The sequence below is a fragment of the Ahaetulla prasina genome, chromosome 10 (assembly GCF_028640845.1).
Source record: "Ahaetulla prasina isolate Xishuangbanna chromosome 10, ASM2864084v1, whole genome shotgun sequence".
Classification (NCBI taxonomy): Eukaryota; Metazoa; Chordata; class Lepidosauria; order Squamata; family Colubridae; genus Ahaetulla; species Ahaetulla prasina.
In genome coordinates this window covers 2,746,639-2,760,037 of record NC_080548.1, presented here as the reverse complement: position 1 = coordinate 2,760,037, position 13,399 = coordinate 2,746,639, and the positions used below count along the sequence as shown (strand labels likewise).

Sequence of the window (13,399 nt, the reverse complement as noted above, 5' to 3'; positions counted from 1 at the left end):
CTTGGGACTTTCCCCGAGAATCTGCTGGGCAGTTTGGCTGAGGTAAGTCAGCGGGTGACTGAGGCATAGGACTTCTCCCAATGGACCGATCACAGAGTACAACTTGGTCTACCAAGGAATTCTAGGAGATGAAACACCAAGAAACACCTTGAAGAAAGACCTCAGGTAAGTTTGACTGAACACAGCTAAGAGCCCATATTTGGAATTATCACATGGCAATAAGAGCAGAAAAATGTCATATTTTTTTTCTCTGCCTCCATTGCATCCACCAAAAGCTGCCCAGTGGTCCTGTGTAGGATGCTTCCTGTTGGGGAGGAACAAGTCCTGGGAACATCTATTGAGTTGCAGTATGGAGGATTCATGCAATGTGGTAGATACCTTGCTTGGATTCCCTTGGAGTTGGGCGTGTCCATGGGAGTTCCCTGTGGCAGGTCTGGTGATGTGGGCCGATTCTGTTATTTCCAGTCTTCTCAATGGTGGTTTCAGCCACCTGTGCATTAGATCCTGAGCTGTCAAGGTACATTTGTTGTTGACCTTTGATGGGAGCTGGAATGGGTGGTGAATCTGTCCTGGTAGTCCTCGATTATAGTTCTTAATAGTATTGATCACGGTATCCTTTTGAACTGGGTTTTGGGGTGGGTGGCACCATCCTAAAGCGATTCTCCTCTTTTTGTGCAATTCCAAACCGTTATTGGAGTGGGGGGAGAGGTCACTCTGGGCAGCAAAAGCAAAGAGGCTGGGCTACTCCAACTGCACACCTTGACCCACCTCCCAGCAGCAATCCCAGCCTCTGGCCCCATATCATGGAGGCAGCTGTGGGAAAAGAGATTTTCCCCTGGGCAGCTGGAGGACTGCTTGTCCCTTGCCAGAGGCATGGAGTATTCTGGCCAGGTTCAGAGGGCCAATCCTCCTGCTCAACATCTTGGCCCAGGTGCCAGTACAACAGAACACACTTTGAAAATTAGCTTGGCAGATGAGGTCTCATTGCAGGCTCCAGAAAAGCCCTAGGACATAACTATCTAATGATTCAGGTATTGGAGCATATCTCAAGTATGAAAATATGCCAACATTTTATTTAGAATGACATTTATTCTATGATGTTTCCTATCCCACCAGGATCTTGGAAATGGGATATGCAGGTTTTTTGTTTTGTTTTGTTGGGAAAAAAAAGATCACATCACATGCAGTGTTCTTAATGAGAAAACACACCTGGAGTTTTTGCCCTGCCTTTCTGTTTGCCGCCCTAACCCTTGAATTACAGAAGAGGCTGCAGAACCAGGTTTGGTGCCTAAGAGCCCCAAGAGTTCCCCTGGCAGGAAACGGTGTGGCCCAATTGGCTGGATCCCCAGCCTCCCTCCCCATTTCTTTGGAAGTCTCTGCAGGAGGGACCCTGCCTGTCCTACCTAGAGCACACCTGTTCCCCCAGAGGAAGCACCAGCCATGTCAGGTGCTATGGAGCACCAGTGGCTGAACTCTGGCGAAGGAACCTTGCCAGAAGCCTCATCCCCCTTCAGAGCCCCAAAACTCAAGCAAAAGTATGCCTCCATTTTTTCTTTCCCAAGCAATTACAATGCAAGGAGACGCAGCATCATTTTCTGGATCAACAAAAGTGCCAAGGACAAGCAAGGGGCTGAAATCCACCCACACTAACTGCCTCTAAGTAAGGAGGGCCCACCCCCACCGCTTTCATATTTCTAAAATCCTTCTTCATAACCACAATGAGTTGCAAGAACTAGCAGCAGGTACACTTTGAAATACATTTTTAAAAATGTTGAAATTTCTCCTTTTAAATTGCCCCAACCTGCAATCACTGTTGTGAGGTTTGCTGGTCAGTTGAATAGAATGCAGAACTGGAGTTTCAGAAGTTACAGGCCTCACGTTGGGAATCAGCAAGAGGGGAAAATGCTACAAACTGAGGGCTTGTGGGGGAGGAGAGTCTCAGACTGCATGCAGCACAAGGATGATGTGCCTCTGCCCCATTTGCGCAGGCCTTGGTCTCTGGAAGCTCAACGTTCCCAGGAGAGAATGAAAAGTATTGGTCGTGCCAACAACAGAAAGCAGAAAGTGGAGGCTTAGGCTAGAAACAGGGGAAAACCCGTATCGTATCCTCCAGTCCTGTATGGCTCTGAGTCACAGGCATTCTGTAAATGTGGGGGTGGGCGAGAGAATGTACAGGATCCTGAAGTCATGAGTAAACAAGGAAGCTTATCCAAACCGTAAGAAAAATCCCCCCCCACACAGCTGCCTCATAGAGCCATGGTTAGAATGCCATATTACAGGGGTTCAATCCTGACGGGCTCCAGGTTGTCTCAGCTTTCCACCCTTCAAGGCTGGTAAAATGAGAAGCCAGATTGTTGGGGGCAAGAGGCTGACTCTGTGAACCGCTTAGAGCACTGTGAGGCAGCACGTAAGGCTAAGTCCTATTGCTATTTACATTATACAGCCAGATTTTCTAGTAGTGGTCTAAATTCATCTTGCAAGGGGCGATTTATACTTTTGACATCACACAGGCAGAGCATCTGAACCAGTAACATTCCAGGCTCCACAGAAGAATTTTATTCATGGGCAGGACTAGAAACCAAGAGAGAGAAACGAAAAGGCTCCGACTAAACCATTCTTTAACAACGTATTAAGAGCAGAGCTCTTTGGCTCCTGGGGAGCAAAGGAGGTTTTTCTCCCTGGGGGATTACAGCCAAACTCTCAGTCATTCTGGTAGGTGGGTGGCGTGTACTTCCCCTCCTTAATCATTAAGTCCCTTTGCTTCAAGATGGCTCGGACACGCTGCATCTGCCAAAGGAAAGAAGCAGAAAAGACCAGTTAAGAACGAAATTACAGGCCTCGCCTGCCCATCCCAAAATGGAAAGGGTAACGTGTACAAAAATCACTTATTCCTATCACACACACACACACACACAAAGATTTCTGGTTTCTCTTCAGTTCATATAAATGTTTCACTTTTCACAGCTGTCACTGCAATTTAATATCACCCCCCCCAAACACACACTTTTTGCTCTTATTGGTAATAATAATAACTATGGCCTTGGCAAGGGATATGCCCCAGTGATGTCATCAGGAAGAATCTTTTTTTAAAAAAAATAATTTTTATTAAACGGGGTTTTTTTGAAAACAAAAAACCAAAAAAAAATCTTTTACAATTTTCTTCTTTTCAACAATTTTGCATTGGTAAATATTTCTTACATATTCATTTTTCCTCCCTTATTTCAATTTATCCTTTATACATATAGTTCTATAATTTTTGTATTAATTTGGGTCCTGTCTGTATTGGTTGCTCTAAAATAAATACTAGGTCATCAGCAAAGGCTTGAATTTAATATTCTTTTTTTTTTATTTTCAAGCCTTTTATTTCATTTTCACCTCTAATTTTGATTAACAATACTTCTAATGTTAGTATAAATAATATGGGCGAAAGGGGACATCCTTGTCTCACTCCTTTTGCTATAGTGAATTTTTCGGTGGTGTCGCCATTATTATTTTTGCCATTTATACTGAATATATTTTTTCTACCATTTTTATGAATTTCTCTCCGAATATCATGTTTTCTAATTGCAAAATAATTGCACTGACTTCCAGTGGTGACGTCAGCATGAATGGAGCGAGGGAACGCGGCTCCGTTCCCGAACCCGACTTTCTCAGTCAGGAAGCCTAAAAAGGCACTATCAATCCCGGAGAGATTGAAAGAAAAAAAGGGCAATCTTTGAGGACCTTGGGGGTAAAAGGCAATTCCCCCAAAGGTTCAGGAGAACCCTCTTGATTCTGGCAGGGAAGAAACCAGCCATTTTGACTGGCCCAAAGCACTGACAGCCACGGAGTAGGAAGCGAAGATTGAGAAAGCAACAAGAACGGCATCGGTAGGAGAGAAACACCCAAAAAGGAGGTACAATTATACTGTCGAATGGTGGAGCTGAAATATTGAGACTCTAAGACTTGAGGCAGGAACACTGCCAAATAGACGCGGCGATTAGGAGGATGGAGAGGAGTGAAGGAAATAAACTGACAAGCGGTGACAGCGCAAAGGGGCGAAGTAGTAGATGAAAAGAGGAAAGAAACTCCGATTGGATACGTCTTGAGACTGAGTGGATTGGTGACTATAAACTCCACTTATCCATTTCTTTATTATTAATAAGACTGTAAAATTTACTGAAGATCTTAAGGATTGAAAGGGTTGATATAGTTAATTGTGTAAATTGAGTGGTGACTCAGGATGCGGTGGGTTTATTGGCTATCTAGAAGGAACAGAAACAGAAAACAACAAGATTGGTGATTAAAGCTGTCACAATCAAATAATTTGAAGAAAGATAAAAACTTTATAATTGGAGAGAACTGAAGAACTGCTATAACTTTATAAATTGGAATAATAAAAGAACATTGGTGCTGAGCAAAGAAGAAGAAGAAAAAAAAAAAGAAAATGCCATCTGGAGGCTAAAGGACTGACAGAAAAAAAGAAGCAGGACATATAAAGAATGATGCAAGACTGAGTGGAGATTGTACAGACTTACTAAAACAATATAAAGACATAAGCGTGTGGAAGAATACTGGACTTGAGGATAATTGAGTAAGTAAGGAAAATAAAAGATAAATATAAATAAACAAAAATACAAATAAAATAACAAATTAAGAAATAGACTCATTTGTGACAGATGAAATAACTGTCCAATTGAAAATAGTTAAGATAAGATTATGGAATATTTAAACTAAAATGTCTATAAAGTTTTGTATATTTAAGCAATTATAGAGATATATTTGAATGTTCACATCTGAAAATTAATTTTGGGTATTTTAGATTAGCTTTAAGTAATAAAAAAATAAGGTATATAAATTTGTATTTATATTTGTATTTGTATTTATATATATAGCTATTCAAACTAAGGAGTATTCATAGTAAAATACATATTTCTATATAATAATATATTTACAGCTATACATATATCTATATTCATTACGTTATTTAATATGTTAAACTTTAAGTAATAAGTGTATACATTTTTCATATCATTATATACAAATAAAGCTATACATAGACTTAAATAAATATATAGAGTATAGAGAATAAGGATTTTAGAACTATAGTAAAATAGATATACTTCTATATCTACATACTTATAGCTATACCTGTATTGATACTTATATCTATATTTAGAAAATATTATCATTGTATAAATTAAGTTTAAAAAATATATAACAGTGGAGATTTAAAAGAAAAAAACATTTTTATAGCTAATATCTCTAGAACTAATTAATACATTATATGACATTCTGGAAAAATCTGCTTCGGACAGGAAAAATGACAAGCACAAGCATAACAACGATAACCAAAATAAGTAAGAAAATGGCCCCAAACCCCACATCTACTACATCTTCACCAGCACATCAACATTCCATAGAAAGCATGCTTGGGACAGAAAAAGCAGGCTCAACATCAAATATCCAAAGTATCCAAACCACGTTATTAATGATACAGAGGCAATGACTAAAACACAGGAAGCTATTGCAAACAACCACAAAGAGACAAAAAAGAATCATGAAGAACTTAAAAGTGATATGGGAGAAATGAAAGAAGATATTTTAAAAATGGATGACAAAATAGGAAATATCCAGCAAAATATCTTCAAAAACGAACAAAGAATTAAAACAGTGGAGACAAAAATGGAGCAAACAGATAAAAAAATGGAAACAATGGAACAAAAATAAATGATAGCTAACAGGGACTTAGAAGAATCAATAGTGTTTTTGGAGATGGAGAAAGCGTCCTCTTATCTCAGATTTCAAAACATTACAGAAAATAAAGAAGAAAAGTTAGGGGAGATCATGTCAGAAATTCTAGCGGAGGCAGTACAAAGAGACAAACAAGACATACGGAGAAATATTGATGAAGTGTACAGAGTACACACGAATTATGCATGCAGACACAAACTGCCAAAAGAAGTACACGCAAGATTTACCAAAAAAGCGATAAAGGATGAAATATATAAAAAATGAGGGAAGAATCGGTATTATACAAAGGAAAGGAAATAATAACTCTTAAACGAATTCCAAGACAAGTGAGAGATCAAAGAAGAAACTATCAATTTCTAACATCACAACTAAATAAATATAATGTTCTGATCGTTAGTACCAGAAAGTATTCTGATCTCCTGGCAGGATAAAAAATTCAAAATAGATACATTAGATAAGGCACAATAATTTTTCGAACACTACTTTGCAGGAAGAATCTAATTCTAACATGTCTTGTAAAGGGAAGAAAAAATAACAACACTGGAAATCAGCTATTTGCCCATCATATTCCAGTTGTGGCGAAGAGGGAGTGGGGGTAGATGCAGCTCTTGGCTTTCCCATTTCTAGCCTTGCTCATCATCCCCCACTGGTGGTTCTGGATCACACATAGCGCCTGGATGAGGTAAACTTTTTAGAGGACTGTTTCTTACAAAAACTGCAATTTGTTTGCTGCCAAAATATTTAAAAAAAATAGGTTTAAAACTGTAGTTGCTACGCACTCCAATCAATCCCTTTTTTGGCTTAGTGCAATGGGTGAACCAGTCAAAATGAAGTGGGAAGCAGACCACAGCGACATGCCTGTCTGGGGAAAGAACTACCCCAAAAGGATTTTCTGCTGCCCGCCCTGCTTGCCACTGGCACGCTGCATTCCCTGAGAATGATTCAGGAATTCCCAAGAGGCGCTGTGCATCCCAGCAATGCTCCTCTCACCATCTTGCGCTTGGTCATGCACTCCTCCAGATCTTCAGCCTCCAGCCGGCACTCCTCCTTGGCCCGGGTCAGCCCAATGCCTTCCGAACACTCCAGCCACTCCTTCTCGAACGTGTGGCACACGCTGGGCTGCTGAAAGGGCTGCTTGCTACTCATGCGGAGCATCCATCTGTCTAGGTTAATGCCCAGCTGGTTTTGGACATCAAGAAGTGGCATGGCTGAAAGGCAGAAGGGATAGATAAGGGGAAGGTAAGAAGGAATTAAGTCCCTGGCCAGGAACAGGGGATGGGCTGGAGTTGGGAGGAGTTTCTGGCGTGGAAGGCTCCGTCCAAGGAACAGAAGGGGAGGTTTTCAAGGGCCTCATTTTCGTATGCAGCGATGAATGATCAGAGGCACTGGAGGAATGAAAATCTACTTTCTCACAATTTTATTTACTCTCCTCCAAACATTGAAAACCCCACTCATGAGTTCTAATAGCTGCTCATGACAGCTTGCATCCAGGTAAAATCATGGGAGACATTTAACCACTTGAAAAAAGTACAAGTATATATCTATACTACTCCAACTTATCAAATGCCAAACCAATTATGCACCATCAGCTCTTAGTAATCGAATAGATCTGCCCCTAAGTAGGTCCTCCAGGTCTTCCAAAGGTACACACATCTCCACCGTAATGGAGTCCCTCTGGCTTGCTAATTATTCTCATTCTTTTTCCTTCCACCTTTCCTAACGTTAGAGCTTTTCCAGACAATTGAGTCTCCGTGTGTCTGAAATAGGGCCATTTGAGCCTTGAGTGAGAACTCTGGCTTCATTTGTTCCAAGGTGCACTGATTGCTTTTCTTCACTGTTCATGACATTATCAGGTGTCTTCTGCAACACCAAAGTTCAAAGGTATCAATACTCTTTCTATTCTGCTTCAAATCCCAACTTCTGCTTTCATAGATTATTACAGGGAACGCCTCCCTGTGCACAATTCTGATTTTTTTAGAGCTAGATACGGCATAGCACCTGAATCTCTTTTCCGAGGCCTTCACTATTACTCCAACCTAGACTATGGTGTATTTCTTGACTACGATGATTGATCCTACGAGCCAGAAGCTCTCCACTTCCATATATTCCCTGCCAGTTCTAAGGCAGGTTGTTCTACTGATGCCATGAGATTGGTCTTCTTTATACTTAATTTTAGGCCAAAGCTGCCGAACCTTTGCATTTTCAACTATCAGGCTACCAGTATAGTGCACATGATTTGTGTCTTCCTCCTATTTTAAAAACATGCTCATCCTCTTCCACAATTATGGAATAGCTGCCATAAAGTGAATACCATGGTTCACTGATTAATATATATTTTGGCCTAAAAACTGAGTAAGTAAAGGGAGAGGATTAATCCTTGAAAAAGTTGTATTTATTCAAGCAAGTTGAGTCTGCTTCAATAATGGGCAGACCTTGTTTTTTTCCGGAAGGTCCATTTTTATAGCAAAATTATAGGGAACCCAGCACCTCCACTTTCCTCACTTGCACACACAGAGGACACCACATATCCAAGGGCACAACAGGCACACCAGGATCCAGCTGAATAAGCTATCCCCAGAATGCATTTTTTAAATTGCTGTTGTTGTTGTTGTTGTTGTTATTGTGGATTGTAGTCAGCCAGATGTTTGGACAGGATTTGGCATTCCTAAGAATCTGAGGCATTGATGATGTTCTCTCCAGGCAATACTTGACTGTTCCAACATAAATTGCCTTTTGCAACCGACGGTGTTCAAGTGGTGCTCCAGATCAGGGGTCTCCCAACCTTGGTCCCTTTAAGACTGGTGGACTTCAACTCCCAGAGTTCCTCAGCCTGCTTTGCTTAAAGCTTTGCTGGCTGGGGAATTCTGGGAGTTGAAGTCCACCAGTCTTAAAGGGACCAAGGTTGGAGACCCCTGCTCCAGAGGAAGGGAAGAGGACGTGGGGGAGGACTTAAGGCAATCCAGTAATCAAACCTGCAGATGGCCAGAGGGCTTGCTGGCTGAGGCATTCTGGGAGTTGAAGTCCACAAGCCTTAAAGGGACCGAGGTTGGAGACCCCTGGTCCAGACTCTTTTGCTTTCCTGATCGGCAAGCGTTGAGTGACAGGTGCCAGCCATTATGACTGCTAAAGCCCCCGCCGACGACCGTCTCTCTTGCGGGCCACCGGCACTGCCACCGCTTCTCCTCCTCCTCCTCCCCCACTTTCCATGCCGCCTCTCGTCTTCCCTGGAGCCCCTCCCCCCACCTGAGGGGCAGCCCCGGCTGGGAGCGCTCCCCCCCCCCGCACCTGTCCTCGGGCTGCGGCACCGTCGCTTCCTCCCTCGCCGCCGTCCTTGCGGGGCTTTTACGTCACCGCGGCCGTCGCGCAACACTCGCGTTTCGCGACACACGCGCCGGGCCGTGAAGCGCGCGTGCGCCATAGAGGGGCGAAACATCAGAGGCGTCTATCCCTTCGTTTTGACAGGCAGCTTCCGGAACGAAACTACAGGGACTTGCGCAACGTGCTCTAAGTGCTCCTGCGCAGGAGTCTCCAACCTCGGTCCCTTTAAGACTTGTGGACTTCAAGTCCCAGAGTCCCTCAGCCAGCTTTGCTCTATTATTTGGCAGCTTTGCTGGCTGAGGGATTCTGGGAGTTGAAGTCCACAAGTCTTAAAGGGACCGAGATTGGAGACTCCTGCTCCTGCGGATATTTTGCGGCCCCAAACGGTGCAAAGCAAGGCGGGAGGCTCCTAACGCCCCTGCAGAGGAGCTCCTCCATCCCCAACCCTGGAATTCCCATATTTCCACCACCGCCGCAGCCCCCCTCCTCCCCCTCCATGATGGCTCTTGCATTTGGGGGTCTTCCAGTCCAGGGGTCTCCAACCTTGGTCCCTTTAAGACTTGTGGACTTCAACTCCCTAGTTGGTCCCTTTAAGACTTGTGGTATTTTCAAATAGTTTTTTCCTTAATTTTTGGCCATACTGAAAACAGAGCATTTCTAATACAGTGTTCTTGAAAATATTTCTGTATTCTATTTTTCCCATAGAAAGGCGTGCCACCCCAGTTGCAAATCGTCTCCCTCCAAAGTTAATAATCATCTGTGTCTCAAAGTTATCCCTTCTTTTGGCCACATAAGTGCAGATGCCTGGTAGTATAACTCCCAATCTGGCAACCCAAAGCCTCCTCTGTTATTAGAGTCTTGTAACAGTTTCAGAGTTATTCTTGCTTTTTTACCTTGCCAGATAAATTTTGATACTAATCTGTTTAATTCCTCGAAATACCATATTTTTCAGAGTATAAGATGCCCTCCCCCCCCCAAAAAAAGAGGGTGAAAATTTGGGTGTGTCTTATACACCGAATGTGGCCCCGGCCACCCACCGGCCCCCACCCTTTTGAAGCTCTTGGAAACGGAAAGCATCTCAAGCAGATTTTTTTTTCCTTATTTTTCTCCCCCCAAAATAAGAATCTCGGTAGAGTATTAATTTTAATTGTGACTATTCCTATTAGCGATAGCTGCAAATTTTTCCATTTTTCCAAGTTAAATTTAATTTTCTGTATCAGTTTAACGTAATTATCTTCTTTTATAGTTGCACATCTCACTGATAAATGAATACCCAAATATTTTACTTTCTTAAATCTTTTTTCTGTTTATCTGTGAGGTTTTTGACTAAAATTTTAGTTTTATCTTTATTTATTTTTAATCCTGCAGCTTCTTCATAGTTGTCTATTTTCTTCATCAATTTGGGTCCAGTTTCTTGCGGTTCCTCTATGATGAATACCAGTCATCTGCAAGTGCCTGTAGTTTGTATTTTTCTTTTTTATCTCCATCCCTTTTATTTCTGTGTCGTGCTGAATATTTCTATTTAGCACTTCCAATGTCAAAATAAATAGTAAAGGAGACAATGGACATCCCTGGCTAGTGCCTTGTTTGATGTTAACATGTTAATAGTCTGCCTTTTTAATATTTCCCAAAATATTTCATTCTTTGGGGGGAGGTGTAAGTGCTGACTTTCTACCACACTAAACTGGCAGGAATCGCCAAGACAAACTCAGGATCCAAAAAGAAATGGCAAATTTGAACAATGGTCCCTATCCAACAAAATGAATTTTAATGGAGAAAAGCAAAGTTTTACATCTAGGCAGGAAAAATCAAAGGTACAGATTAGGCGGGACCTGGCTCAAAAACAGTAACTGCGAGAGGGACCTTGGAGTCCTAGTTGATGATCGCTTGAATATGAGCCAGCAGCCAAAAAAGCTAGTACAATCCTTGGTAGTATAAACAGAGGCATAGAATCAAAATCATGTGAAGTATTAGTACCGCTTTATAAAGCCTTAGTAAGGCCACACCTGGAATGTGGAGTCCAGTTTTGGTCATCACGTTACAAAAAAGATGTTGACACTTTGGAAAAAGTGCAAAGAAGTGCAACAAAGATGATTAAAGACTAAAACATATGAAGAACAATTGCAGGATTTGGGTTTGGCTAGTCTAGAGACAACAGAGATGGTGGGGGCATAATGCAGTATTCCAGTATTTGAGGGGCTACCACAAAGAGCAGGGGGTCAACTTATTTTCCAAATCACCAGGACAAGAAACAATGCACTAATCAAGGAGAGAAGCAACCTGGAATTAAGGAGAAACTTCCTAGCAGTGAGAACAATTAACCAGTGGAACAGTTTGCCTCCAGAAGTCTTTAAGAAGAGACTGGACAGTCACTTCTCTGAAATGGTATAGACATACCCAATTCCTGCAACCGTTCTTCATATGTTTAAGCCTCCAGACCCCTAATCATCTTTGTTGCTCTTCTCTGCACTCTTTCCAGAGTCTCAACATCTTCTTTACATCTGTTGGTGACCAAAATCAGATGCAGTGTTCCAAGTGAGATCTTACCAAGGCCTTATAAAGCAGTACTAACGCTTCATGTGATCTTGATTCTATCCCTCTGTTCATGCAGCGTAGCTTTTTTTGCATTGGCTTTTTTGGCGGCTGCAGCACTGTTAGCTTATATTTAAATGGTTGTCTGCTAGGACTCCAAGACCCATCTGGCAATTACTACTATTGAGTCAGATACAACCTATTCTATACTTGTACGTTTGTTTTTTCTCGCCTAAGTGTAAAATCTTTTTTTTCTCATCACTGAATTGCATTTTGTTGGATAGGGTCCAGTATTCAAATCTATTCAAGTCTATTAAGATCCTTCTGGATCTTGAGCCTAAAGTGTCTGTTTTCCTCTTAGCTTGGTGTCATATGCAAATTTGATGAGTTCCCCTTCTATCCCTTCATCCAAATTGTTTATCAAAATGTTGAAGAGTATTGGGCCTAAGACAGAACCCCACAGCTTCATATAGATGTACCGGTAGTTCCATTGAGAACTAAGCTTTGAGTGTGGTTGGTCAATCAGTTACAAATCCATTTGGTGGTGCTGCAGTCTATCCCATGTTTTTCTAGCTTACCAAGAAGTAGTTTGTCAGGTATTTGGTCAAATGTCTTACTGATGTCCAGGTATATTATGTCCACTGCATTTCACTGGTTTATTAATTTAGTTTTTTTGTCAAAAAATGCAATAAGATTTGTGTTTTTTAGTAGTATGAGTGTTTTTGACAAACTCATGTTGCTTCTACTGATAGTAATAACTTTGCTTGTTTCTAGGAGATTGCAAATCCGTTATTTATTTTTCCAGGATCTTCCCTGGTACTGATGTCAAGCTAATTGGGCTGTAGTTTCCTGGATCCACACACCCCCACCCCCGTTTTTTGAAGATTATAACCACATCGGCAATTTTCTAGTCTTCTGGTAGATATGGTTTCATATTCTTCAGAGACATTCATCAAGGAAACCTGCTGAAGCCTCATCAGCAATGTCCAAGCCCAAATAAAGTCACTCTTTTTTGCCCGTTTGGGAGGAGACAGCGCTGGTCTGCAGAAGAAATAAAGTGTGCCTACCGTTCCTGTCCTATTGTTTCCTTTCGTTATATCCAATTAATATAGTTATTAATTGGATATAATGCTTATATATTGTGCTTATATACTGCTTATATATTGTATAGTTATTTCATGCTTATGCTTATATATACACACTGTGTGACAAAATAAATAAATAAATGTTCTACAAAGCTGCTCTCTACAGACGGAAGATCCAACTGCCTCATTGTCACCGCCCTCTGGTGGCCATGGATGGGAAATGCTATCACAGCTCAGCTGTTTTGAACTTCCCCTGCTGCATAAAGACCAATTTAGTGTTGACTGTGATTACACATACTGTAGGTGTCCCTGCATAAGGATAGGTAAGCGCAGGTTGCAGATGCCTGCAGACAGGCCGACATGCACATCTCATCCCAACTTCCTGGTAGAGGTCCAAGGCAGTCTTGTGTGCTGATTGGCTGAGCCGACTTCCTGTTCTGTGCTTTCCTCTTTGCGGGCCCTCTAGGCAGAATGTTACATTTGCAGAAATATAAATGGGATCCCAGTGCACCATCTCTGAAGGACGCACCCTGATGTGCAGTGCAGGAGATGTCTGCTTGACTCTTTAGCTGGGGGTGGGGGTGGGGCGGAGGGCTAAAGCCCCAAAGAAGCAACTGATGTTTTTTGTAACTTGGAAGAGAGCCAGCTGCAGTCCGTCTCTGGAAAAGAGACAGTGCACCTTTTCCCTTTGCCTAACTTTCTGGATTCTTCCCAAAATCTAATCACAAATG

At 41.9% G+C, this 13,399-nt stretch overlaps 1 protein-coding gene across 1 annotated transcript; it reads right to left on the bottom strand.

The window, feature by feature from the left end:
• Window positions 1-2,533: 2,533 nt before the first annotated feature.
• NDUFS5 (NADH:ubiquinone oxidoreductase subunit S5) lies at window positions 2,534-9,172 on the bottom strand. The gene is made up of 3 exons (XM_058196302.1): window positions 9,019-9,172; window positions 6,724-6,941; window positions 2,534-2,787 (listed from the first exon to the last, which is right to left on the bottom strand). The coding sequence occupies exons 1-3, from the start codon at window positions 9,164-9,166 to the stop codon at window positions 2,701-2,703; spliced, it is 453 nt and encodes a 150-aa protein (XP_058052285.1). The 5' UTR covers window positions 9,167-9,172; the 3' UTR covers window positions 2,534-2,700.
• Window positions 9,173-13,399: the final 4,227 nt, after the last annotated feature.